At 30.5% G+C, this 27,684-nt stretch overlaps 5 protein-coding genes across 8 annotated transcripts; 2 read left to right on the top strand and 3 right to left on the bottom strand.

Annotated features, from left to right (window-relative positions):
* Positions 1–158: 158 nt before the first annotated feature.
* LOC111422005 (E3 ubiquitin-protein ligase Hakai) lies at positions 159–1,559 on the bottom strand. The gene is made up of 3 exons (XM_023055204.2): positions 1,223–1,559; positions 981–1,168; positions 159–929 (listed from the first exon to the last, which is right to left on the bottom strand). The coding sequence occupies exons 1-3, from the start codon at positions 1,437–1,439 to the stop codon at positions 240–242; spliced, it is 1,095 nt and encodes a 364-aa protein (XP_022910972.1). The 5' UTR covers positions 1,440–1,559; the 3' UTR covers positions 159–239.
* Positions 1,560–1,739: 180 nt separating this feature from the next.
* On the top strand, positions 1,740–7,477 carry LOC111422004 (formin-binding protein 4-like). Its single transcript, XM_071195435.1, has 6 exons — positions 1,740–1,900; positions 1,954–2,330; positions 2,577–3,269; positions 6,116–6,249; positions 6,847–7,073; positions 7,126–7,477. Exons 1-6 carry the CDS (start codon positions 1,837–1,839, stop codon positions 7,437–7,439), a joined length of 1,809 nt encoding a protein of 602 aa, XP_071051536.1. The 5' UTR covers positions 1,740–1,836; the 3' UTR covers positions 7,440–7,477.
* A 538-nt stretch (positions 7,478–8,015) lies between these two features.
* On the bottom strand, positions 8,016–8,712 carry LOC111423534 (ribosomal protein S13). The gene is made up of 2 exons (XM_023055210.2): positions 8,607–8,712; positions 8,016–8,465 (listed from the first exon to the last, which is right to left on the bottom strand). The coding sequence occupies exons 1-2, from the start codon at positions 8,627–8,629 to the stop codon at positions 8,033–8,035; spliced, it is 456 nt and encodes a 151-aa protein (XP_022910978.1). The 5' UTR covers positions 8,630–8,712; the 3' UTR covers positions 8,016–8,032.
* A 440-nt stretch (positions 8,713–9,152) lies between these two features.
* Positions 9,153–10,613, bottom strand: LOC111417000 (torsin-1A-like). Its single transcript, XM_023049135.2, has 4 exons — positions 10,321–10,613; positions 9,999–10,264; positions 9,493–9,941; positions 9,153–9,436 (listed from the first exon to the last, which is right to left on the bottom strand). Exons 1-4 carry the CDS (start codon positions 10,478–10,480, stop codon positions 9,301–9,303), a joined length of 1,011 nt encoding a protein of 336 aa, XP_022904903.2. The 5' UTR covers positions 10,481–10,613; the 3' UTR covers positions 9,153–9,300.
* A 374-nt stretch (positions 10,614–10,987) lies between these two features.
* LOC111416998 (alpha spectrin) lies at positions 10,988–27,525 on the top strand. 4 transcript variants are annotated; one of them, XM_023049129.2, is made up of 10 exons: positions 10,988–11,112; positions 12,412–16,433; positions 16,519–16,563; positions 17,162–17,310; positions 17,367–17,562; positions 17,624–17,872; positions 20,799–22,732; positions 22,796–22,819; positions 26,361–26,961; positions 27,012–27,525. In XM_023049129.2, exons 2-10 carry the CDS (start codon positions 12,444–12,446, stop codon positions 27,138–27,140), a joined length of 7,317 nt encoding a protein of 2,438 aa, XP_022904897.1. In that variant the 5' UTR covers positions 10,988–11,112; positions 12,412–12,443; the 3' UTR covers positions 27,141–27,525. The 4 variants fall into 4 exon arrangements, with proteins under 4 accessions (XP_022904897.1, XP_022904899.1, XP_022904898.1 ...); XM_023049131.2 differs by lacking the exon at positions 16,519–16,563; XM_023049130.2 differs by lacking the exon at positions 22,796–22,819.
* The last annotated feature ends 159 nt before the right edge of the window (positions 27,526–27,684 follow it).

The raw sequence follows: 27,684 nt of genomic DNA, 5'->3' as shown, positions 1-27,684 counted from the left end.
TCTTTGTTTTAATAGTTATATCACTTTTAGAATCGTTTTAAATCGATTGGTTGCACATAAAAATTAACAATTAACCTTTATGTTTATTAAGACATAACCTCACCTACGCAGTTTAGACGTTTCCTTTAGCGCCATCTTGTGGTAACAAATAAATCAACTTATTTACTTGAATATTTTATTAAACTGTATTTTCTTTCAAAACTCATTATAAACACATTAAAATATAAAAGATGATTAACTTATCTATAATATTGTTGATTACTACCCCATTGCGGCGGTGGAGCATTCCCAAAATCGTACTGATTTGTCCCTCTAGGTTGGGATAATGATGGTGTAGTATATTGAGATGGAGGAGCATTACTGCTATAAGTTGGATACGTTTGTACAGGGCTATAAGCTGGAGGTGTCGCAAAATATTGACTTTGTTGTGGCGGAGGAAGATGCATAGGAGGTGGCAAACTTTGATTATAACTTGGAGTCTGTTGATATTGGGCGTAATACGATTGGGTTTGAGTCACTGTTTCATGAACAACCGGAGCCGAGTCTTGGATGGGAACAGTTATTAAATTAGTTCGAACTCCAGCTCCTTGTAAAGGTGTTGCTCTTTGTCTGAGATTTTGGGCTATTGTCACACTTGCTCTTGGATCCATTTTACTAGGTGGTCTAGCTGGAGGTCGTTCTGGCTCTGGATTTTCAATTGGAGGCGTTTGTGATGATACATGTCTGTGATTAATATGTGCTTGAAGATCGCGTTGAGATAAATAAGTTCTACGACAACCTGAAGAGCCATAACGAGTCCCACCATGAGTACACATAAAAACTGTTCCTAAACCAGTTTGCTCCACTCGCGTTACTTTATCTAAACACCTGGGACACTGTGATTGTTCTTGTTTAGCACAAGCCAAACAAAAAACGTGTTTACAAGGAATCTAAAAAATAATATTTGTTATATTAAATTAAATAAGGATTATTAGTTTTACCATTCTTCCATAAATCAAAATAGGCTTCGTACATTTATCACAACAATGAATCATAGGATTTAGCACCTTCTCCCCAATCAAATTCACTTTATGATTCCAATTTAATCGTAACATAGGTTCCGGTGGTCCTCTATTAATAGTAGTAAATGTGGGGGCTTCCAATTGAGAAATATCAGCTTCCAAATCAACTAAAAAACCAAAAATCAATCAAAATTCGTTAAAAAATTAATTTTTTAATTTACTTTTTGGGGCATCGTTTTCATTATTTTCGACGGGATTCTCTTCCTGTTGAGTTGTTTGCTCTTCAGTTGAATCTTGAAGAACACTTTCCGACTCATCATCACTTTCAATTACCTTTATCGCTTTTTTTCCCCGTCCTCTTCCTCTACCTCGACCTCTTCCTCTTCCGCGAGCTCCACGACCACGACCTCGACCCCTTTTTGGGGGACCATCATCCATTATTACTTTAAAGACTTAGTAGTTATATAAAAGCTTTAATCGTATTTTTTAGTAAGGTTTTAAGCAAATTAATTCAATATGAAAAATTGTTTGTAGCAACATAACCTATATTTAATTTGACATTTGACAGAGATAACCCAATCGATTAAAATTATTTTTGAATTTAGGTTAATTTAGGTTAATATTATTAATTAAAAAATTTTAAATTATTGGAAAATATGTATTTGTTCGTTTTGATTTAATTAATTAATTAAATAATTTATTTTTTGGTTTTAATTTTTTTGTGATATAGATGTCGCCACAATCTTCTTTTTATGATGCTAAACGTCAATCAAAGAATTTTGAGGTTATTTAATAAAAACGATGATTTTCGTTTAATTTAACGGTTTTATTAAACATGGATACGGCAGTCGATGATTTCTTGAAAGAAATTAACGAACTTCTTCCCCCAAAACCAAAAAGTAAGCTTATATCTCTATATTAATTGAGAGATTAATTTTAATTCCGATTTAAGTTGTATGGAAGGAATGTTTTGACGAATCCAGCGGTTTCTCTTATTATTGGAATACGGAAACTGACGAGGTTACGTGGGAAGTTCCGGCGGAATATAAGAAGCAATCAAAATCCAGCAATAAATTATACATTCCCCCTCCTTCTGAGCCAAAGTTTAAGTTATGTTCTTTACCAAAAGTTGATGAAGTTAATGTTAAGATTTATACGATAAATGAAGCTTGTCCTGATACTAAAACTGTAAAAAGTAGTGCAAAAAATGTTAAAAGAAGAGAAAAAGAAGATAATAAGTTATCTAATGTAAAAATGAGTCTGATTTCATATGGATCAAGTTCAGAATCTGAAAATGAATGTGATAAAGATGATGATAAAAAAGAATCTGTAAGTTTTTCTTTTAATCATTGATTTTTATGTTGAAATGATGAGAAAATTAAATGATTGTAACATGATAGGAAATAAGTTTTCAATCTGATTGTTAAAACTAAAATTAAACTGATGATGAATTTATAAAAGCTTATTTAAAGTTCTCCAAAAATTTATTTTTTGTTGAGAATTAAAGTGCTTTTATTCTGAAGTTTATTTTTTTTACTAATTATTAGAATAACAATTCATTTTTTGTTTAATCAGGTCGAAGATAAATCATCAATAAAAGAAAATGAGTCAGAACCAAGTGATTTTGATGACGAACTCGATATTTTAACCCAAATCCAGAAAAAAGCGAACGATTTAAAGAAAATAGGAGGTGAAGTCCCAACAGAAGTCAAAAAATTAATTGAAACAACCTCTAATTCGCCAAAAATTGGAGTATCTTTAGTCCCAGGTTATGGTGATGATTCAGAAGATGAACTTGAAACCACCCCAAATGTTTTAGAAACGAAAACTTTATTTCCTGCAGCAAAAAACATTGAGAACTCCTCAAATTCTAATTCAAACGATGCCAATCATGTCGAGATTAACACAATTATTGATAAAACTTCAACAGAAAAGAAATTCAATGATCAAGACAATTTCGAAATCGACGCGAAAGCTTTTCAAAGGAAACGCCGAATCGGAATTTCTTTGGTTAATACGAAAAGAAAAGTGGATGGAGATGAAGTTAAAAACGAAGAAGGGGTTAAAAAAGTTGAATATCCGGGTTTTAAAAGTGGAGGGATTCTTTTTGGGGATGAAAAAAAAGAAGAAATTGAAGTAAAAGTGGACGATGATGACTTGGTTAAAGAAATTAATGAAACGAAAAATACTTTGGAGGAGAAATTAAAATTTTTAAGCGAAGGGCACCCCCCGGCTTTACCCGTACAAGTTATGATCATTCAGATGGAGGTAATAAAAATAATTTTAATCAAATTCTTCTTCCACTCACTCCAGTTCCTAGCTAATTCCTTTATATTTTTACCTCCCACTTCTTCTTCTCTCCAAATACTTTTTTTGCTATTGTGTTATGTTCCATTCTAATTATGTGGGCATATAATTATATTAATTACAAATATTAATTATAATTATTTTTATATTAATTATACCAAGTTGTACAGGGTGGTTCAAATTCGATGTGTAAATAGGCTGTCTTGGAAACTATAAGAGTTAGAAAAAAAGTAGTTTACATGTCTTGATCTCTTTTTTTAAATAAGTTCCAATGTCGAAAACCTCAAAACGCTATCGTCTTTTGTTTTTCCCCTAGAGGCCAAAATTGAAAATATCATAAAACCAGCAAGTGCAATTATCTTGGGTATTATTATAGGTGCAGTATTTTAACTAAGACATTATATGGACACTTTTTTACAGAGAATTATTTGATGATGTAATCAAAAATATTTTTTTGGTTTTAGATTTTGTGATATAACCATTTTCGTTTTTTTAAATGGAAGCAACCACTGATTATTCGCTTATTAAATTCGTTATTTTTTTCTGATTACAAAAATATAGGGTTTATCAGGTCTATTTTTTATTGTTTTAGAATAAAGCTTAAAATAAACTTTTTTTTTTTTAGTATCGTCGAAGAAGTTAAGTTTACAGTTTCCTGTAAATTATGATAATACAACTAAAAATTAAAAAAACATATTTCTCCAATCCAAAACAATACAATCCATTAAACAATTCCGTAATAAACATAATTATTTGTTTTTAAATACCAGAAGTTATCTTCTTATTTAATTATTAACTTTTTAGATTTTACCTACTGCCCCGTTATTTACAGGAAACTGTAAATTTCATTTCTTCGACGATACTAGATTTCGGCGGCGTTTAGAAATGTTATAAAAAAAGTTTATTTTTAGCTTTATTCTAAAACAATAAGCAATAGACCTATCGAACCCTATATTTTTGTAATCAGAAAAAATAACGAATTTAATAAGCGAAAGTGGTTGTTTCCATTTTAAAAAAACGAAAATTGTCACAATATCTCAAAATCTAAAACCGAAAACTTTTTGACTTTAAACTTTATTCAAAAATATATTTAAAAAATAGTATATTATTATATGAGCATATAATGAGGGCATAATTAACCTGACAGTTAAGTACATTTAATTTTTGTAACGAATTAGTTGTTATTATTATAGGTTGTGCATTTTTCTCAACCTAACCTAACTTTTTCAAGGACTATTTAACTCGTTCAAAAACTAGAAATTTTAGGTTACGTCGTGCGTCTTTGACGCTTGAATAATCTAAAATGATTCAAATAGTGATTAAATTACATTTTATATAAAATGAATCGACTTTAATAAATATTTTTAAATTGACATAAAAAAGATAGGTTATGTCTGAAACTTCATTCCGAGATAAAAATCGTCTAAAATTGGTTTAAGCAAACGATTTGGATGGTCAAAAATATCTTTAATTGTTTCTTTCGGTTGAATCGCACCTTTTTTTCACAAAAATTAATAATTTTTTTTACGAAATTTTTCTAAATGTCAAAAACACGATTAATATGAGGGATAATCACTAGATGGGGGTGACAAAAAAGATTTAATTAACAAATTTGAAATAATTTATAAAAATTTAATAAAAATTATGTTTGTATTTAAAAAAATCGATGATTTTCGATTTAATTAAGCCTTAATATAACAAAAATTCAATAAAAAGTTATTAAAAAAATTAATTAATGTTACTAAATTTCTCTAGATGGCGTTAACTCCTACACGCCTTTTTCATGACATTTTTGACGTTTCATTAAAAAAAAATTTTAATTATTTTTGATTTATAAGAACCAATCTCGTTTGAAACAGCTACAATACGACGAATATAAGATAGATAAACAAAAATAACACATTTCCCAGCACAGTTTTAAACTAACACGGCCGTTTTCGAAGACATCGGCCGCCCCCGAGGGCACGAAATGTTCATTCTTACAAATGCGCCTGCGATTAGGTTATTAGTTATTAGTATTGAAATTAATTAAATAATAATAAATTTTTGAATAAAGTTTAAACGTCAATGTGACACAAATTCAATGTTACCAACTGTAACCAACTTCACAACAATTTGTCAAAATTAAACGTCAATTTTATGAAACGTCATCTTTTTTTTACGAAAATTAATTAATTTTTGCTTAAATCGTACGAAAAAAGGAATTTGTTTAGGTTTTTTTAATGTCAAACCTTTAGAAACTCCAAAAAAATTGAATTAGTTTGCTCTTTTATCTTCCGAATTCGTTCTTATGTATTTCTTCCATGACTCTTTCTTCTTCTTGATTGCCTGTCGGACCTGTTAATTCCACCAGTGTGTTCTCTTTGTCTGATTATTACATTATTGCACACCTCCATAGTTTATTTCGCATATTCTCTGTTTGTTCTAGTTTTTGAAATTCGTTGTTTGTTTTTTCTTGGTATTTTAGTCTTTTTTCCTCCTGCCTTAGTTTATGGATGTTTATTTTCGTGTAGGTTTTCATCTCTTTTCTTTCGATTTCTATATTATTAATAGTTGCCATGATTAGTCTATGGTTGGTTCTCATTTCTGCTTCAGTCTGTACCTCCTCGACTTTGTTTTGGAGATTCCAGGTGTATTTTTAGACTTGAGTAAAAATCTCGCTGTTTTTCAGTTCCTTCCGTTGGTGCGTAGATTTTTTCCCTCCTTGCTCCATGTATTTTCTTGGACTCAGAAAAGAATAGACTATATTTGTTTGATAATTGTATTTTAATCAATATTGTTTTTATTAATTACATTTTAATTAACAGACTTTATTTACTGCGATGTGCGAAGATAGTTTAAAACCATCGTACCTCAAAAATTGGTTAAATTCGACTGTCGAAGATTTAACGAAGCTTGAAAAGGAAGCTGCCCCTTCCGGTTGGCTTTTACAGTGGGATAGGTATGAAATTTGCTATGAAAAAACTTAATTTTTTGAGTTTTATAAGAAATTTTATTGTGTATCTCTTCGATTTTTTCCCCGTTATTAACCTATTTGCCACAGCGAACGTTTTCATCATCGATTTATTGTTAAATCTAGGATTATGATCACATTTTAAGGTGAGTTTAGATTTATTTTATGGATTTAATTGTAGTTTTTAAAAATGTTTGTGTTTAATTCCGTTGTTTATTATTTAGAGGTTATAATAAATGTTCCCTAATGATATGTATTAAAGGAAGGTTTGTATGTATATTTTTATAAACTTTAGATGTAGCTTTATAATTTAATTGTGGGTTTAAGAAGAATAATTAACATTTTTTTCTGTATTTAGGTGTATTCCAGTTAATTTTTACCTCAATATTCAAGTTGTGAAGATCTTCAATTTCAAAATTAATCATTTTTTTTACTTGTTTAATAAAATTTAAAAACAATAAATACAGGGCAGGTATAGTATTTAAAAAAAATGGAAACCTTTTAAATAGATTTGTAAAAATTTTGTACTTTATAAAATTAATAGATAAAAAACTATGTACGCGATTTTCTTTTGGAATGTTTTAGGTCTCACAAACGTTATTACTATCATAATCAAGCAACAGGCGACAGTCAATGGGATTTTCCAGAAGCGGATGCAATCCGAACGGAAGAAGCCATGGATATTTCGATGACGCCACCCCATGATGATCAATCAACAAATCGCAGTTTAGAAAGCGAATCGCAAGCTGAACCTCCACCACCTCCATCTATCAGAAATAAAAGTATTTCACCTCCTCCGCCTCCAATTATAAGTAATATTTATTAATTTCGAAATAATTCATGTTAATTATTAAATTTAATAAGGTAAAATCGATAATGTTGATCAACCTTTACCTCCCGGAGTCGAAGAAGACAAAGAAAAAGCACCAAACGGAAAAGATGGGAGTTTTTCTTCCGAATTATCGTCCTTTTATTCCGATATAGCGGCCATAGAAAGTAATCTACCTCAACCTATTATGATTAAAACTAATCCAGACGAGATTAAGCCAGAAGAAAATGTTTTACAACCTCCAAAAAAGAAGAAAAAAGTTAAAGTCTCATCAGGATTAGCAATGAAGAAAAAAGGAGTTTCACAAATGGTTGAAAAGTGGAAAAACTTACAAAAAAATTATGATTAATTGTAATTATATTAACTAAATAAAACTATTATACTCTTTTTTTTTGAACCCTTTTATTTTCAGTTTATTTCATGACGTTTCATAAAATTGACATTTAATTTTGACAAATTGTTCTGAAGTTAGTTAGTGTTGGTAACATTGAATTTGTATCATATTGACGTTTAAACTTTATTCAAAAATTTATTTAATAAAAAGCGTTTTAAAAGGTAGTCATTTTTCACAGAGTGAATCAATAGCGGTGAATGATCATTATTCACGGGTAATCAACTTGACAGACTAATAATTATTTGAAACAACAAAATTTCAAAAAACGTCAATTTAATTTAATTTTTTTAGGACTTTCTAAAGGTTTGAGAAAAAAAAACGTAACCTAATTCCTTTTTTCCTATGTTTTAAGCATAAATTAATTAATTTCCATAAAAAAAACATATTTCATAAAATTGACATTTAATTTTAACAAACTGTTGTGAAGTTGGTACCTTGCAAAAAAGTTATGATTAATTGTAATTAAATTAACTAAATAAAACTATTATACTCTTTTTTTTGAACCCTTTTTATTTTTCCATCAATTCTTAAAAAAAAAAAATTACATCTTAAGCGACCAAAGCCGATGCTGTGCTTGATTCGTATTTCCAATTAGGGGCCAAAACGCTTTTAGTTTTGTAATACCTGGCAAGTCGATGAATACGAGACTCGACCAAAATCAATCGGAACTTGCTATCCTTATCCTTCCTGTTACGTTCCAAATGTTTACGAATAGCAACAGCTTTTTTAATCAAATAATATAAATCTTCTGGTAAATCAGGTGCTAAACCCATCGCCTTCATGATACGGAGAATCTTATTCCCCGTAACAAATCTAACTTGGGCTACACCATGAGAATCCCTGAGGATAACACCGATTTGAGATGGAGTCAAACCTTTTTTACCCAACTTGAAAATGTGCTCTTTAACTTCCTCTGGGGTGAGTTTAAGCCATGTGGGTACTGTACGACGGTAAGGTAGAGCCGATTGGGCTATACCCTTCCTAAAAATCACAAAAAAAGATATTAAAACACGCGGCGACATAACCTAAAAAAGTTATTTCATAAAATTCCTATTAGGGTGTATAATTATGATTTATAGCTAGATTTTTATGGAATTTACGATTTAATTAAAAAAAACTTACCCAGGTGCGTGCATACGACCCATTTTTTAACGTTTTTAAACGGAGATCAACACGTTACAAATGTCGACAGCAAAAAGGAGGTTTGCTTACTTCCTTTTGACGTTTGTTAGAATTGATGTTTAATAGAATTACACTTTTTGTGATTAATAAATCATTTTAGAGCTAAAACGAATTATTTTTATTTTAAAATTGTTTATATTAATCTTTAAATTATAATCAAAATAAAATTTCATTAAAACATTCTTTATTATTATATTTATTATAAGTCATCAAAAAATAGAAAGCTTTTAATAGATTATGCATTTCGTAGAATATGTTAAAAATAACTTTTAAATATAAAAATTAATTAAAAATAATAACAAAGTAATAAATAACAAATATTGCCAATTTCAATTTTCACATATTTTTAATTTTAAAAGCACTTTTCAGATAATTTTTTGATTTTAAAACAACATGGGGGGGTTGGATCTTAAATCCAAGGTTTATATACAGGTGTCCCATAGGCTACTTATACTCTCTGATTTTGTAAAAATAAATTTGTAATAATTTCATGAATATTTTTTAAAATTTATTTAATTAAGCTTTGTTTTTACATCCAAAAAGAATTAATAACAATAAGTATAAATGTTAATTGAAATTACTTTTACATCTTATCACAAAATGAGATGAATAAATGAATTTATCTAAAAAATAATTACAATTCGTCGTTTAAAGGTGGTGCATAATTTTTTTGTGTAATCATTGCTACTTTTTGGCTGAGTCTTTTACAGCCGGTTTTTGAAAATAAATTTTCTGGGCTTGGACCCCATTCAACACCTTCTAAAACTTCCCTAAAAATAAAATAATCTTAAATAAAATAGAAAAAAACAATAATTTTTGTTCTTACAAGATATCTCTTTCTTGAAAATGAGATACACCCCTTAAAGAAAACTCTGTGTAAATGCACGATCGAACATGATCATATTCGAGGGGAAGAAATGGAATGTAATGATCAATTAAGTTGCTTTTAATCGTATCGGAATGATGAAATCCTCCTTTTTCATTAAAAGCACCAGCTGCAATTAATTTCTCAAAATCTTTTAACTTTATATCCCTTCGTTTCTTTCCAGACTTCCATAAACTTATATAATGATCGTTTATTAATGAGCTTCCTGTATTTGAGAGGAAAATAAAGATACTTTTTCGATAATCCACTTTTTCCACGGTGTCATGATAATCAATTATTGGCTTAATTCCATTTAAAACAGCCGATGGCATCTTATCAACTTCATCAAATATAAATAATTGCTTTTCGCATTTCGTTATATTCCCTTTTATCCACAAATAAATATTTTCCTAAAATCATAATTTTTGACATTAACATAACCTAACTTTTTTTTTTGAACTTCGTACTTTATAAATATCAGCTTGATCTTCTTTAGGAAATTGAATTCTACCTTGAAAATGATGTACATATTGACTTTTCGATCCTTCTTTATACAAACTATCAACAATCATTCTCGATACGTAATTTTTCCCTGTTCCCGGAGGTCCATGAAAACTCAACGTTAAAGCTTTTTGACTAAAATCGTTCTCCCAATGGGCTCTTATCGCGTTTAAAACAACTTCCTTCGCTAAGTTTTGACCGAAAAGTTGCTTATCCAGCGTTGAACGGAGCCCTATTAAAATAAAAATTTCATTAATGACATAACCTAAAAATTAATTTTAATTTTACTTCTTAAATCACCAATGATGTATTTATCGCCGCAACATTCCGTTATTAAACATTTTGCGTAATGAGCTGCTTCTCCAACGTAACCAAAGTTAAAACATTCAATATTATTTAAGATTTGTAAAATAATAACTATTAAAAAATATAAAGTATTAAAAATCATTTTCTTTTACGTTTAACTAGAATCACTGAATTTTACGTTTAATATTACTATTTTTTATGTATATTTGAGTTTTGGTTGGAAAAATTTAAATAATTAACTAAAAACTTGTATGAAATCGTTTCTAACATGTTTACATAACCTAAAACTTTTTTAATTTTTTTTTGAGAGAAATTAATTTTTTTTTTATTAAATAATTATTTATTGTTTATTTTGATTTAAATGTTGCATTAAGATTAATTATTAGTAATTAATTAATTGTTATTATTTAAAATAAATAAAATTAAATATATCTCATGAGGTGTCGGTAAAATACAGATCCCTACATTACCTTGCTTTAACTAATAACTAATAACCTTGCTTATAGATTCTTAACTATAATTAAATAAAATAAACTTTATAGAGTATTAAAAATTATTTTAAAAAGTAATATTAATATTTAGTGATAAAATAAATAAATTAAATAATAAATAAATTTGTATAGATGTCGCTATGTGGTTTAAGTGGGTGAAGTTTGACAATCAGTGACGTTTGCCATTAGCCATTTTGCTGTGCTGTGTGTAAGTTCAAACTTATTCAAAAATAAAGAGAAGTGTTGGTTTTATTCTTGAAGGGGAAGCTTTATTCTAAACATTGTAAGTTTACATACAACAATATTAAAGAATTTGCTAACTAACCGCTTTTAAAAAGAAAATTTTCCGGCGTTAACCACACCCATCATCCGGTTTATGTGTTTATGTTACTTAATTCATTTCTCTTCCTCATTACACACCTTATTATTGAAACTTTACAAATACAGCGAAAAATTAAAGTATTTAAAGAAATTGTGTGAAATTATTATCTATTTGTACATTTAGGTTACTTTTTTTTGTCATTTTCGGGTTTATTATCGATCCCTATTTTTATTTATGTGTTAAAAAAGGGGGATTAAGTTATTTTTGGCCCAACCATTCGAAATTCTACAGCAATGCAGACGACTATGAGTTACAATTTGACCTAATAATCAATACCGTTACTTGTTTGGCTTACTGTGAGCGGTTCAAGGCACTCAAAGTTGGATTATGTCATCTTTTTATTAAGTACTTTAATTAATTTGAATTAAATTTAAAATCATTTCTATTTATAAATTAATCTCACGTTTAAAGCTTTCTTTTTAAATGAGAAAGTATTTTGTAGTTAGAATCTAAATTAAGTTAGATTTCACCAACCTATCTATTTTTTTTATTTTATCTGATAATTATTAATAATTAATTAATTGTTATTATTTAAATAAAATGAAATACATTTTCACTAAGTAGGTGTCAGTAAAATACAGATCCCTACATTACATCTCTTGCTGTGATTATCTTTTTTTATGTTTAACTAGAATCATTAAATTTTACGTGTAATATTAGTATTTTTTTATGTATATTTGAGTTTTGGGCGAAAAAATTTAAATAATTAACTAAACTTGTACGAAATCATTTGTAACATGTTTACATAACCTTAAATTTTAAAATATTTTTTTTTGAGAAATTAATTTTGTTTTTTATTAAATAATTACTTATTGTTTATTTTGATTTAAATGTTGTGTTCAGATTAATTTTTATTAATAATTAATTAATTGTTATTACTTAAAGTAAATAAAATGGGGTGTCGGTAAAATACAGATCCCTACATTACCTTGCTTTAACTAATAACTTTGTTTATAGATTCTTAATTACAATTAAATAAAATAAACTTTATGGAGTATTAAATATTTATTAAAAAATAATATTTATTACATTATTTTAAATTAATGTTTAGTGATAAAATAAAAATTCGTGTAATAAATTAGGTAATACATTAATTCCCATAGATGTCGCTATGTATTAAGTGGGTGACATTTCAAAAACCTATTTATTTTTTTTATCTTATCTGATAATATTAAATAATTATGTAATTTCTATATTTAGGAATGAGATTGGGTTGAAAAAAGATCATCAAAATGGATCAAATTCCTCCTCCAAAGGAGATAAAAATCTTGGAGACAGCCGAAGACATCCAAGAGCGGAGACAACAAGTTTTAAATCGCTACGATAACTTTAAAGCTGACGCGAGAGCTAAAAGAGAAAAATTAGAGGACTCCCGACGTTTCCAATACTTCAAACGAGACGCAGATGAATTAGAATCATGGATTTTAGAGAAATTAAAGGCCGCTTCCGACGAAAGTTACAAAGACCCGACTAATTTGCAAGCAAAAATCCAAAAGCATCAAGCTTTCGAAGCGGAAGTTTCAGCTCATAGCAATGCAATCGTCGTTTTAGACAACACCGGACGTGAAATGATTAACCAAAATCATTATGAATCAGAAACGATTCGCAAACGCTTGGAGGAATTACATAGACTTTGGGAACAACTTCTTTCAAAGTTAGCTGAGAAAGGAATGAAACTCCAACAAGCTTTGGTTTTGGTCCAATTTTTACGACAATGTGACGAGGTTATGTTTTGGATCACAGATAAAGGAACGTTTTTGCAAACGGAAGAATTTGGGCATGATTTAGAACACGTCGAGGTTCTACAAAGAAAATTCGACGAATTTCAAAAAGACATGGCCTCGCAAGAATATCGCGTCAACGAGGTTAATGAATTAGCTGATAAATTGGTTATGGAGGGCCACCCAGATCGCGAAACAATTTTAACAAGAAAAGAGGAGCTTAATAACGCTTGGGCCCGATTGAAACAACTTTCATTAATGCGCCAAGAAAAACTTTTTGGAGCCCATGAAATTCAACGCTTTAATAGAGACGCTGATGAAACGGTAGCTTGGATCGCCGAAAAAGACGTTGTTTTAAGCTCTGATGATTATGGAAGAGATTTAGCGAGCGTACAAACTCTTCAGCGCAAACACGAAGGTGTTGAGAGGGATTTAGTTGCTTTGGAGGATAAAGTTTTGACTCTTGGGAAGGAAGCTGATCGGTTGTGTGGGATCCATGCGGATCATGCTGGGCAAATTCAGGCTAAACGTGCCGAAATTGAAGCTTATTGGGAGCGATTAACGGCGAAGGCTAAAGAGAGGAGGGAAAAATTGGATGAGAGTTATTCGTTGCATCGATTTTTAGCCGATTTCCGCGATTTAGTTTCATGGATTAATGATATTAAAGCTACAATTTCGGCTGATGAATTAGCCAAAGATGTAACGGGGGCTGAAGCTTTATGCGAGAGGCATCAAGAGCATCGCGGCGAAATTGACGCGAGACAAGACAGTTTTGCAGCGACGATTTCCGCGGGGCAACAACTTTTAGAAGGTGGCCATTACGCCACAGACGAGGTTAAAGAGAAATTATCGACTTTAGAATCGGATAAAAATTCGTTATCGACTTTGTGGGAGGAAAGGAGGGTTTTGTATGAACAATGCATGGATTTGCAATTGTTTTATAGGGACACTGAGTTGGCAGATACTTGGATGGCTAAACAAGAAGCGTTTTTGGCTAATGAAGATTTAGGGGATTCTTTAGATTCGGTTGAAGCTTTAATCAAAAAGCATGAGGATTTCGAGAAATCGTTGGCGGCTCAAGAGGAAAAGATTAAAGCCCTCGATGAATTCGCGACGAAATTAATCGATGGTCAACATTACGCAGCTGATGATGTGGCGCAAAGACGCGCGATGCTTTTGGAACGTCGCTCTGCGTTAAAGGAAAAATCGGCGCAAAGAAAAGCTTTGCTTGAGGACGCTTATAAATTACAGCAATTTGAAAGAGATTGCGACGAAACTAAAGGATGGATTAATGAGAAACTTAAATTTGCAACTGATGAGAGTTACTTAGACCCGACTAATTTAGGGGGGAAAGTGCAAAAACATCAAAATTTCGAGCAGGAGTTAAACGCGAATAAAACCCGCATGGAGGAGATCACCCAAACTGGGAAGAAATTAATCGAAAGCGAGCATTACGCATCGCCTCAAATCCAATCGAGGATGGAAGAAATTGTTAGTTTGTGGGAAACTTTAGTCCAAGCGACGGATAAAAAAAGTTCTAAGCTACAAGAAGCAAGTCAACAACAACAATACAATAGAACGATTGAAGATATTGAGTTGTGGCTATCAGAAATTGAAGGTCAATTAATGTCGGAGGATTACGGAAAAGATTTAACCTCAGTTCAAAACTTACAAAAAAAACACAACCTTTTAGAAGCCGACGTAGGGGCCCACCAAGACCGCATCGAAACCATCAAAGCGGCCGCTAACCAATTCATCGAACGCGGTCATTTCGACTCCGAAAACATCGCACAAAAACAAAAAATTTTAACCGACCGTTACTCAGCCCTCCAAAACCCAATGGCAGTCCGAAAACAACGCCTTTTAGACTCCCTCCAAGTCCAACAACTTTACAGAGACGTCGAAGACGAAGAGGCGTGGATCCGCGAGAAAGAACCAATCGCGGCTAGCACAAATAGAGGAAGAGATTTAATCGGAGTTCAAAATTTAATCAAAAAACATCAAGCGGTTTTAGCCGAAATTAATAACCACGATAATCGCATTTCCGCCGTAATCGAAGCGGGGAAACAAATGATGGAGGATGATCATTTCGCAAGCGACGACATTAGAAATCGCGTTAACGCCTTACACGACCATTGGTTCTCATTAAAAGAAAAAGCGAATCAAAGAAAACAAGATTTAGAAGACTCCCTCCAAGCGCATCAATATTACGCAGACGCAAACGAAGCGGAATCATGGATGAAAGAAAAAGAACCCATCGTCGGTAGCACCGATTACGGAAAAGACGAAGATTCCTCCGAGGCTTTACTCAAAAAACACGAAGCTTTAATGAGCGATTTAACAGCCTTTGGAAACACAATCGAAGGATTAAAAGAACAAGCCGCATCATGCCGCCAACAAGAACCCCCCGTCGTCGATGTAACCGGAAAAGAAGCCGTCGTTGCGTTATACGATTACACAGAAAAATCCCCGCGAGAAGTTTCAATGAAAAAAGGGGACCTATTAACACTCCTAAACTCAAATAATAAAGATTGGTGGAAAGTCGAAGTTAACGACCGTCAAGGATTCGTACCAGCGGCTTACGTCAAAAAATTAGAAGCCGGATTAACAGCATCCCAACAAAACTTAGTCGATAACAACTCAATTTCAGCCCGACAAGCTCAAATTAACTCCCAATACGATCGATTATTACAATCAGCACGCGAACGACAAAAAAAATTAAGCGAAACCGTAAAAGCTTACGTCTTAGTCCGCGAAGCTTCCGAATTAACAGCTTGGATACGCGACAAAGAAATGCACGCCCACGTCGAAGACGTCGGCGAAGATCTCGAACAAGTTGAAGTCCTCCAAAAGAAATTCGACGATTTCCAAACCGATTTGAAAGCCAACGAAGTTCGTTTAGCCGAAATGAACGAAATCGCGATGCAACTCGTTTCGTTGGGACAAACTGAAGCTGCTCTTAAAATCCAAACTCAAATGGAAGATTTAAATACAAAATGGGCTTCTTTGCAGCAATTAACCAGCGAACGGGCTACCCAATTAGGATCGGCTCATGAAGTACAACGTTTTCATCGTGATGTTGATGAAACTAAAGATTGGATTCAGGAGAAAGATGAAGCGTTAAATAACGACGATTTAGGTAAAGATTTGAGGAGTGTTCAAACTTTACAAAGAAAACACGAAGGAATCGAACGCGATTTAGCCGCTTTAGAAGATAAAATCAAACAATTAGAGGAAACTGCGACGAGATTGATGCAAACTCATCCCGAATCCGCTGAACAAACTTACACAAAACAAAAAGAAATTAATGAATTGTGGAGTCAATTGACGGCTAAAGCGAATAGTAGGAAAGAAAAGTTATTAGATTCGTATGATTTGCAACGATTTTTGAACGATCATCGTGATTTATTAGCCTGGATTAATTCTATGTTAGGTCTTGTTAGTTCTGAAGAACTAGCTAATGATGTAACCGGAGCTGAAGCTTTAATTGAAAGACACCAGGTAATAAAAAAATTTATTTGATTTATTTTAAAGTAGTGTTTTGGTTTATTGAAGGTTAGGATTTTAATTTTTTGGGATATTTTAGAATTACAGAGCGGAAATCGATGCTCGATTTGGTGCTGTACCTCAGGTATTAAGTAATGAATCGTTTTAAAGAAAAGCTTTAGTGATCGGAAAGCTTTTATTACAAAAAAAATCTTTAATTTTAATTATAACAAACCAGGGCTACATCACTGTGTGATTAATGACTAAACTTTTACATTTTCTTACCTTTTTTTTGCTTTATTCACAATTTTTATTTTTATTCATGATTATTGCAAAAAATTTTTTGACATTGACAACTTTAATACCAACATAAATTCAAAAATATTAATTTTTATCAATAACAAATTAATATTGTTTTATAAATCGTATTAATTTAATCGGAATTCATAAATAATTTAGTTTAAAATTTTATTTATCATTAAAAAATAATTTTTTTAAATTATTGACTAAAAATCATAACCAACCTAAAAAAGTAAAAATCCCCAAATCAAAATTTTTATTTAAAAATAATAAAAATTCCTTTATTTTCCAATAATCATGAATATTTATTGTAATTTCTTTTTATTTTGCAGTCTTCCACCGAATTTTATTTATAATTTGCACAACATGGTGTTCATCATCGCAAAATACAAACTAACCAAAAAAAAATTTTAACCTCAAACTTGACGTAATTTTTTTTGTAGGAACACCGAACGGAAATTGATGCAAGAGCTGGAACTTTTAACGCTTTAGAACAATTTGGGCAACAATTACTCAATTCTAATCATTACGCGAGTCCCGAAATTCAAGAGAAATTGGAGCAACTCCATAAAGCGCGCGAAGAATTAGAAAGGTTTTAACCTCAAAAAATTTTTTACGTCAATTTTTTACCTAAATTATTAATTTTAGAGCATGGATCGAACGCCGCGTCCAATTAGACCAAAACTTGGACCTAAATCTTTACTACAGAGATTGCGAGCAAGCCGAAAATTGGATGTCCGATCGCGAAGCTTTCTTAGCAGCGGAAGAAGTCGACTCGAAAGGTGATAATGTGGAAGCTCTGATCAAAAAACACGAAGATTTCGATAAAGCTATCAATGCGCATGTAAATTCTTTAATCTTTTTGTTAATAACATTTTATATTAATACATTTTTTGTTATTTTAGGAAGAAAAGATAGCAGCTTTGCAAACTCTCGCGGATCAATTGATCAATAATGAGCATTACGCGTCTCAACAAATCGATGATAAACGTAAGCAAGTTTTAGATCGTTGGAGACACCTTAAAGAGGCTTTAATTGAGAAGCGCTCAAAACTTGGTGAAAGCCAAACTTTGCAGCAGTTTTCTCGCGATGCTGATGAAATTGAAAATTGGATTGCTGAAAAACTTCAATTGGCAACAGAAGAAAGTTACAAGGTGAGAATTAAATTCAACAAATTGGGTATAATTCAAAAATCATGTCGCTTAAAAATCGACAATTTTTTTTTTAATCTACGGAAAATCACTTTAAAGTTTTGACGTGACGTCACTTTTTGTGACGTCATCTCCTAACTGTTGCTAGCCTAACTTTTCAGGAGAAGTTATTACTGGTTTGTTGCTCTTATTTTTATATTTATTTTGAATTCATGGTACTTTGTAGTTATTATTATACACTTTATGACAGAACAAAAATTAAACACCCAATGGTGTCATAGTTGATACATTACTTGGAACACATTTTTTCTCTAGATAATCTAGTAGACACAAAGCAAAAGTTGAATCTTTTATCTCATTGTTTTTTATTCTTTATTGTTTTAGAATAGAAATAAAAATAAACTTTTTTTTAATGTCGTCGAAGGAATTAAATTTACAGTTTCCTGTAAATTACGAGTACTAACTAAAAATTAAAAAAACATGTTTTTTAAATCCAAATCCAATACAATCAATTAAATATTTCCGTGATGAACATAATTATATGTTTTTAAATACCAGAAGTTATCTTCTTATTTAATTATTAACTTTTGATATTTTACCTACCGCCTCATAATTTACAGGAAACTGTAAATTTCACTTCTTCGACGACACTAGAATTTGGCGGTTAGAAATTTTATTTATAATTTCTTTATTCTAAAACAATAAGAAATAGACCTGTCGAACCCTATATTTTTATAATCAGAAAAAAATAATTATTTATGTTTAATGTATTCAGCTTCAGAAAGATTTCCAGTGTTGTACGAGCAACAAGTATTGCAGTGATCTTTTTTGAGAGTGTATATAGATAAATTTTTGTCTTTAATTTTTTTTAGACAAAGCCTGCAAATTGTTATGTTCCCAATAAGTTCTATATGCCTTGTAAACTTTAACCAAAGTTTTAAAAATTGGTTCCAAAAACAGTTTTGAAGAACTTTTCCTGACATTCTTAACATGTCTTTTTAATTGTAAGTTTTAATGTGTCATTGTCACAAGATCCAAGTTAAAATGGGATTTTGAAATCTAGAAATGAATTTGAATTTAAAAATAACACGAAAAGCTTGAAAATTACATTTTAACCTTAAACAAGAATGACGTTTACATTTTCGAAATGACGTATCAGGATCTTGGTAAAATTTTTAATACCAACCTAAAATTTAAAAATAAATTAAAACGTCAAAATGACATTTGTTGTTAAAATGTCTTTCATTACAAGTTTTAATTTGTCATTTTCAAATATTGCACCTCTCGTCATCGCTAGATCCAAGTTAAAATGATATTTTTTAATCTAAAAAAGAATTTGAATTTAAAAATGATGCCAAAAAGCTTCAAAATTACATTTTAACAATAAACAAGAATGACGTTTAAATTTTCGAAATGACGTATTCAAGATTTTGGTGAAATTTTTAATACCAACCTAAAATTTCTAAAATGAATGTTGTTTTTATGCTTTTTTTTTGTAATTCGCTTTTATACCCTTTTTTTTAACAGAAATAAAATAAATTTTGACAATGTAGGGAAATCGGTATGTAGCAGTAAAAAAAAATTGTCTAGCTGTCAATTCAAATTTCTATTTTTAAGTGCTACGGTGCTACCAACTGCTTAGATAGTCTTAGATGTCACTGTGTAGCATATTTTTATTGAATTAAAACAGCTAAGAAGGAAACTTTTAGGTGTTAATGACAACTTTAATTTTATTGTTATATTCGTAATTTTTATAAAATAACCGTTAAAATGAGTCCAAACATGACGCACTTATCTCAAAAAACAAAAAAGTTAGACTAAAAAAACATTAAACCCGAAGTTAGCAACAATGAAGATAGCAATTTAATTTTTAAATATTAATACCAACCTTAATTTTTGATTTTTTTTTATTATATTTTTGTTTTTGTGATAAATTTTGAGACATTTTATAAAAATTAAGAATATGTCAAAATGACGTTGACATTTCAAAAAGAAGTTGCTTATATCTCGAGTAATATTGGAATTAAACGTATCATGTTCAATTTAAAGGGCTCAATTTAAAGGATTTTTCACGACGATTACAAATATGTCAAAATTGACGTTGACATTCTTAACCGGAAGTTGACCATAACTTCATTAATATTGAAGATAAATATGTCGTGTTTGTACTTATTTTAAAGGTATTTTAATGAAGATTACAAATATGTCAAAATTGAGGTTGACATTTTAAACCTGAAGTTAGTTATTATATAATACACAAATGGATAACTTCATGGTGTTCTTTCATGATGTATATTTTATTACAAAAATCTTTAAAATGAGTCCAAACATGATGCATTTATCTCAAAAAACAAAAAAGTTAGACTAAAAAAACATTAAACCCGAAGTTGGCAACAATGAAGATAGCAATTTAATTTTTAAATATTAATACCAACCTTAATTTTTGATTTTTTTTTTATTATATTTTTGTTTTTGTGATAAATTTTGAGACATTTTATAAAAATTAAGAATATGTCAAAATGACGTTGACATTTCAAACCGGAAGTTGTTTATATCTCGAGTAATATTGGAATTAAACGTATCATGTTTGGGCTCATTTTAAAGGATTTTTCACGACGATTATAAATATGTCAAAATTGACGTTGACATTTCTAACCGAAACTTGACCATAACTTCATTAATATTGAAGATAAATATGTCGTGTTTGTACTTATTTTAAAGCATTTTTAATGAAGCTTACAAATATGTCGAAATTGAGGTTAGTAGTTTAAATTGTTATATAATAGACAAATGTATAACTTCAGGGTATTCTTTCATGATGTATTCTTTCTAGTGTGTGTCTAACGACAAGTTAGTCAACGTCGATTTTTAAGCCCCATGATGATTCTTAAATTTTTCCACAAATTATTTTAATTAAAATTTCATTTAGGATCCAGCTAATATCCAATCAAAACATCAAAAACACCAAGCTTTCGAGGCTGAATTAGCAGCGAATGCTGATAGAATTCAATCGGTTTTGGCTAATGGAGGAACTTTAATTGATAAGAGGCAATGTGCTGGTTCTGAAGACGCCGTCCAAAAACGCTTAGAATCAATTGCTGAACAATGGGAGTATTTAACCCAAAAAACCAGCGAGAAATCGTTAAAATTAAAAGAAGCAAATAAACAAAGAACTTACATCGCAGCAGTAAAAGACTTAGACTTTTGGTTGGGTGAAGTTGAAAGTTTATTAACCAGTGAAGATGCGGGAAAAGATTTAGCATCCGTACAAAATTTAATGAAAAAACACCAATTAGTCGAAGCTGATATTCAAGCCCACGACGATCGTATTAAAGACATGAACGATCAAGCGGATTCTTTAATCGAAAGCGGCCAATTTGACACCGCTAATATCCAAGAAAAACGACAATCGATTAACGAGCGATACGAACGGATTAAAAACTTAGCCGCCCATCGCCAAGCAAGATTAAACGAAGCAAACACTTTGCATCAATTCTTTAGAGACATCGCCGATGAGGAATCTTGGATTAAAGAGAAGAAATTATTAGTTGGCTCTGATGATTACGGCCGCGATTTAACCGGTGTTCAAAACTTGAAGAAAAAACATAAACGTTTAGAAGCCGAATTAGGCTCGCACGAACCCGCGATTCAAGCCGTCCAAGAAGCAGGAGAAAAATTAATGGACGTCTCTAATTTGGGGGTACCCGAAATCGAGCAACGATTAAAAGCTTTGAATCAAGCTTGGGCTGAATTAAAACAATTAGCTGCAACTCGGGGTCAAAAATTAGACGAGTCATTAACTTATCAACAATTTTTAGCGAAAGTTGAAGAAGAAGAAGCTTGGATTAGCGAGAAACAACAACTTTTAGGCGTCGAAGATTACGGAGATACGATGGCCGCGGTTCAAGGTTTATTAAAAAAACACGACGCTTTTGAAATGGATTTCCAAGCTCATCGAGATCGTTGCAAAGACATCAGCGAAGCTGGAAAGAAATTAGTTTCAGAGGGTAACCACCACGCTGATAGCATCAACCAGCGTTGTCAACAACTTCAAACTAAATTAGATCATTTAGCTGCTTTGGCCGCGCGGCGTAAAGCGAAATTAATCGATAATTCGGCGTATTTACAATTTATGTGGAAAGCGGATGTCGTTGAAAGTTGGATTGCCGATAAAGAAACTCACGTTAAAAACGAAGATTTCGGAAGAGATTTATCATCGGTTCAAACTTTATTAACTAAACAAGAAACTTTCGACGCCGGTTTAACCGCGTTCGAACACGAAGGAATTCAAAACATAACAGCTTTAAAAGATCAATTAATTAACGCAAATCACGATCAAAGCCCAGCGATTGTTCAAAGACACGCCGATGTGATCGGGCGTTGGCAAAAACTTTTAAACGATTCCGATGCCCGAAAACAACGTCTCTTACAAATGCAAGAACAATTCAGACAAATCGAAGAATTATTCTTAACGTTTGCTAAACGAGCTTCTGCGTTTAATTCGTGGTTTGAAAACGCTGAGGAGGATTTAACCGACCCCGTTCGTTGTAATTCAATCGAAGAAATTAAAGCGTTAAGAGAGGCTCACGAACAATTTCAAGCGTCGTTAAAAACCGCCCAAGCTGATTTTGAAGCTTTAGCCGCGTTGGATCAACAAATTAAAAGCTTTAACGTTGGCCCGAATCCATACACTTGGTTTAATATGGAAGCTTTGGAAGAAACGTGGAGGAATTTGCAAAAAATTATTGCCGAACGAGATGTTGAGTTAACCAAGGAAGCTCAAAGGCAGGAGGAAAACGATAAGTTGCGGAAAGAATTTGCTAAACACGCGAATACTTTCCATCAGTGGTTAACGGAAACTCGGTAAGTATTTTATTTTAATTTAGATTTAAATTTGATTTTTCACGTTGGTGGTAATGTTTGCAGTTATCGACTTCTCGGTTGGGATGGGTAATTACAGTTTAGAGTGAAAAGTGTTTAAAACTAATTTTTTTCTAATAACTTTAAAGTTTATTGTTGTTTTAATTAACATATTAATTTTTGACATATTCGTTACCAACTTAAATTTTATTAGGGGAAAAAAATAATTTGGTTACTTTTTGGTTTATTTGGATTTTATACTCTATTTTTTTTTTAATTCGGAGGAGTAAAATGAGAGGATTTTAAGTAAACTAGTTACGAATTTTATTGCTTATGTATTTAAAAATAATGTATACTTTTAATCTGTGGTGAAATATTTAAATCAAATCTTTTAAAGGCGGTAAATAGATAAACATAGGTACACAGAATAATTGTTTATTGAACAAATATACATCATATTACAATTTAATTTATTTTTTTAAATAAATTTTTGAATAAAGTTTAAACGTCAATGTGACACAAATTGAATGTTACCAACTGTAACCAACTTCACAACAATTTGTCAAAATTAAATGTCAATTTTATGAAACGTCATGTTTTTCTACGAAAATTAATTAATTTGTGCTTAAATCATATGAAAAAAAGGAATTTGTTTACGTTTTTTAATATCAAATCTTTAGAAAGTCCTAGAAAATTAAATTAAATTGAAGTTTCTTCTTTGAAAACACATTTATAAGGTATATATTATACGGTAGTCGTGGACAAACTCATTTGTAAGGTATATATTAGCTGATGATATTAACCTATCCGGTAATTTTGTAAAATCCGGCCAGATACCAGATAGTTACCAAATTAGTATCTCTTTTAGATGTTGGACACTGCAGATAATAATCAAGTTCAACCCCAATAGAACTTTTTTCATTGAATACAACTTTATTTATCATTAACAACCTCATTGTAACAATGTAACAAATATTTTTCTTCTCTTCGCTTCTAATTCATTATCATCTTTATTACTAACAGAACTGTCGCTGTTATCACTTTCAATTATTAATTAAAATATCCTCTTCTTAATGCAAAAAACCGTTTTGAAAAATCACTTTCAGTTCTTGAGAAATACATTTTTGAAATGATCGATAATTTTTTCGAATTTTTCAATTTTCGCCGATTAAGTTTTAAAAATTCGTATAAAATCCAGTTCTTGGAATATGAGTATGAAAATTTCCCAAATTGTTAATAAAAGTGTCCTCTTTCCAATGAACCAACCCGTTTTGAAAAATAACTTTTAGTTTTTGAGAAAACAATATTTGAAGTTTTGATAAAATTTTCGTTGTTGCAATTTTCATCGATAACTTTCAAAATTCGCTACAAAATTCATTTCTTGAAGGATCCTTGTGGAATTATCACCACTTATTAATTAAAGTATTCTCTTTTTAATGCAACAAGCCGTTTTGAAAAATCACTTTTAGTTCTTGAGAAATAAATTTTTGAAATAATCGACAATTTTTTCGAATTTTGCAATTTTCGCCGATTAAGTTTTAAAAATTCGTATAAACCCCACTTCTTGGAATATGAGTATCAAAATTTCCCAAATTGTTAATAAAAGTGTCCTCTTTCTAATGAACCAACCCGTTTTGAAAAATAACTTTTAGTTTTTGAGAAAACAATATTTGAAGTTTTGTTAAAATTTTCGATGTTGCAATTTTCATCGATAATTTTCAAAATTCGTTATAAAATTAATTTCTTAGAGTATCCTTATGGAAATATGACCAGTTATTAATTAAAGTATCCTCTTTTTAATGCAAAAACTGCTAATGCCAAAACCTCAAAGCGCTATCGTCTTTTGTCTTTCTCCTAGAGGCCAAAATTGAAATTATCATAAAACCAGCAAGTGCAATTATCTTGGTTATTATTATAGGTGGAGTATTATAACTAAGACATTATATGGACACTTTTTTACAGAGAATTTGATGACGTAGCTAAAAAAATTTTTTCGGTTTTAGATTTTGAGATATTACGACAATTTTCGTTTTTTTAAATGGAAACAGCCACTGATTATTCGCTTATTAAATTCGTTATTTTTTTCTGGTTATAAAAATATGAGGTTAGATAGGTCTATTTCTTAATGTTTTAGAATAAAGCTTAAAATAAACTTTTTTTTTTAGTGTCGTCAAAGAAATTAAATTTACAGTTTCCTGTAAATTACGGTACTATAACTAACAATTATTCTACTAAAAATTTATATAAAATTTATTTTATTTTATAATATGTAACATTCTAACAAGTTAAACTTTTCGTAATGTTCGTAATCCATCTTAAAAAACAGGATTTTTAATTTGACACTTCAGAAAATTTTTGAATACAAATAAATGTTGCTATGTTTATTTAAATTGAAAAAAAATATATATGAGCGCCATCTATCAATAATTTATTATGTCATTTAATAATATTAAATATTAATAAAAAATATGAAATAATATAAATAATTCCAACTTTTGTGTAAAACAAATATAAATTAAATAGTTCAACAAATGTATTTGTTTCAAATATCAGAAATATGTTTTTTTAATTTTTAGTTATAATTTACAGGAAACTGTAAATTTAATTTCTAACACAAAAAAAAGTTTATTATATCGAACCCTATATTTTTGTAATCAGAAAAAAATAACAATTTTAATAAGCCAATAATCAGTGATTGTTTCCATTTAAAAAAACGAAAATTGTCTTGTTATTTAAAAATCCAAAACCGAACATTTTATTAGCACGCACCGAACTGTCAGCTGTCAGTCTGGATTTTGCGCCCTCTGTTGTTGACTAAAGGGCAATTTTCTTACCGGTGTAATTTAATTTCAATGTCGCAATCATACATTGAATGAGTTACGAAGGAATAGGGGACGAAATACCTTCTATACACAATGAAGAAAATGACAATATCTTATTTACAAACAGTAACATATTTATACTGTTATGTAGTAACATTTAGAATAGTACCAACCTTGATATTTGTAGACTTTTTGTAAATGTTTTATTTTAAAATTTTTGTCCACAACTACCTTATAATATATACCATATAAATGAGTTTTCTATAAGAAAAGGGTAGTCATTTTTCACAGAGGGATTAATAGTGGTGAATAATCATTATTCACGGGTAATCAACTTGACACACTAATAATAATTATTTAAAACGTCAAAGTTTCAAAAACGTCAATTTAATTTAATTTTTTAGGACTTCTTAAAGGTTAAATTCCTTTCTTCGTATGATTTAAGCATAAATTAATTTTCGTAAAAAACACATGACGTTTCATAAAATTGACATTTAATTTTGACAAATTGTTGTGAAGTTGGTTACGGTTGATTGAATTTATGTCACATTGACGTTTAAACTATTCAAAAATTTATTTAAAAAAATTAATTTATCTCGAATTTTGTATAATTTTTGCTTAAAATTAACCAATAGTAACCCTCCTTTTTGGCGCTTAATTTAAAAACACTCCTCCAAATTAAAAAAAATAGAGATAGCTTTGCATTAAATGTAAACATAACCTCACTTTTTATCGGAATTAATTTTTTAACTAAAATTAACGATTTTATTTAATTTAATTTAAAATTAATTAATTTATTTTTAATTTAGTACTTCAATGATGGAAGGATCCGGTTCGTTGGAACAACAACTTGAGGCAACCAAACGTAAAGCAGCTGAAGTTCGAGCTCGTCGCGCTGATTTGAAGAAAATTGAAGATCTTGGAGCTATTTTAGAGGAACATTTAATTCTTGATAATCGTTACACGGAGCATTCAACAGTTGGGTTGGCCCAACAATGGGATCAACTCGATCAATTGGGGATGAGAATGCAACATAATTTGGAGCAACAAATACAAGCGCGTAATCAATCGGGTGTTAGTGAGGATGCTCTTAAAGAGTTTTCGATGATGTTTAAACATTTCGATAAGGAGAAATCGGGAAAACTTAATCACCAAGAATTTAAGAGTTGTTTGAGAGCGTTGGGTTATGATTTACCCATGGTTGAGGAAGGACAACCCGATCCGGAATTTGACGCGATTTTAGATGTTGTTGATCCAAACCGCGATGGGCACGTGTCGTTGCAGGAGTATATGGCGTTTATGATTAGTAAGGAAACGGAGAATGTGCAAAGTTCTGAAGAAATTGAAAAGGCGTTTAGGGCCATCACAGCTGGGGATCGACCATATGTTACTAAAGAAGAATTATATGCGGTAAGTTTAATTAAAAAATTATTATTTTTTTATTAAAAGTGGTTTTTTAGAACCTTACGAAAGAGATGGCGGATTATTGTGTGCAAAGAATGAAGCCGTATACAGAACCTCGGACGGAACGGCCGATTGCGGGGGCTTTAGATTATATAGATTTTACGCGTACCCTCTTCCAAAATTAATAGATTTCGCCCCCGGTTTTAAATATATTAATAATATTGTAGGTGCAGTTGTGCATGATTAAATTGTTAGGATTAAAAATGGTCGAAGTTAATATATTAAATAAAAATTAATGAGAAACTTGAATTCATTCAAAAATTTGTTGAATAATTTCAACCTTGCCTTAAAAATTTCATGAAAGAAAGTTATTTTCTCAGAATACTAATAATAAAGCTGATTTAATTGCGTTTATTAGAACTTTTACCGTTTCTACATTTATATTATTGTATTTTGCTTGCACTATATGCTTGCAGGTGACAGTGTTCTTTTTTTACTCTTTTCCAATATGCAATAAGAAGTGTATTTCAATTAATGTTCAAAAACTAAATATATTGCTTAACTTTAAAATCGATTTTAATTAAATAAACATTAATTCCTGACTCAAATTTCCATCAAAAATCCTTTTTCTCAATCATAATAATAATAATAAATGTAACTGCCAACCTCAATTTCGACATCTTCATTAAAAATCCTTTAAAATGAGTACAAACACGACATATTTATCTT

The sequence above is a fragment of the Onthophagus taurus genome, chromosome 3 (assembly GCF_036711975.1).
Source record: "Onthophagus taurus isolate NC chromosome 3, IU_Otau_3.0, whole genome shotgun sequence".
NCBI classification, from domain to species: Eukaryota; Metazoa; Arthropoda; class Insecta; order Coleoptera; family Scarabaeidae; genus Onthophagus; species Onthophagus taurus.
Note: the sequence above shows the minus strand (reverse complement) of the source record. Positions and strands in the feature narration are given on the sequence as shown.

Coding starts and splice junctions, on each gene's coding strand:
- LOC111422004 (XM_071195435.1), top strand. CDS start 1,837: ATGGATACGGCAGTCGATGATTTCTTGAAAGAAATTAACGAACTTCTT. Junction 2,331..2,576: donor ATGATGATAAAAAAGAATCT/GTAAGTTTTTCT, acceptor TTGTTTAATCAG/GTCGAAGATAAATCATCAAT. Junction 3,270..6,115: donor TTATGATCATTCAGATGGAG/GTAATAAAAATA, acceptor TTTAATTAACAG/ACTTTATTTACTGCGATGTG.
- LOC111417000 (XM_023049135.2), bottom strand. CDS start 10,480: ATGATTTTTAATACTTTATATTTTTTAATAGTTATTATTTTACAAATC. Junction 9,942..9,998: donor ATCAAGCTGATATTTATAAA/GTACGAAGTTCA, acceptor TTATGATTTTAG/GAAAATATTTATTTGTGGAT. Junction 9,437..9,492: donor TTTCAAGAAAGAGATATCTT/GTAAGAACAAAA, acceptor TTTTATTTTTAG/GGAAGTTTTAGAAGGTGTTG.
- LOC111422005 (XM_023055204.2), bottom strand. CDS start 1,439: ATGGATGATGGTCCCCCAAAAAGGGGTCGAGGTCGTGGTCGTGGAGCT. Junction 1,169..1,222: donor TGAAAACGATGCCCCAAAAA/GTAAATTAAAAA, acceptor TTGGTTTTTTAG/TTGATTTGGAAGCTGATATT. Junction 930..980: donor TTTTGATTTATGGAAGAATG/GTAAAACTAATA, acceptor ATTATTTTTTAG/ATTCCTTGTAAACACGTTTT.
- LOC111416998 (XM_023049129.2), top strand. CDS start 12,444: ATGGATCAAATTCCTCCTCCAAAGGAGATAAAAATCTTGGAGACAGCC. Junction 17,873..20,798: donor CAACAGAAGAAAGTTACAAG/GTGAGAATTAAA, acceptor AATTTCATTTAG/GATCCAGCTAATATCCAATC. Junction 26,962..27,011: donor CTAAAGAAGAATTATATGCG/GTAAGTTTAATT, acceptor GTGGTTTTTTAG/AACCTTACGAAAGAGATGGC.
- LOC111423534 (XM_023055210.2), bottom strand. CDS start 8,629: ATGGGTCGTATGCACGCACCTGG. Junction 8,466..8,606: donor GGTCGTATGCACGCACCTGG/GTAAGTTTTTTT, acceptor TGTGATTTTTAG/GAAGGGTATAGCCCAATCGG.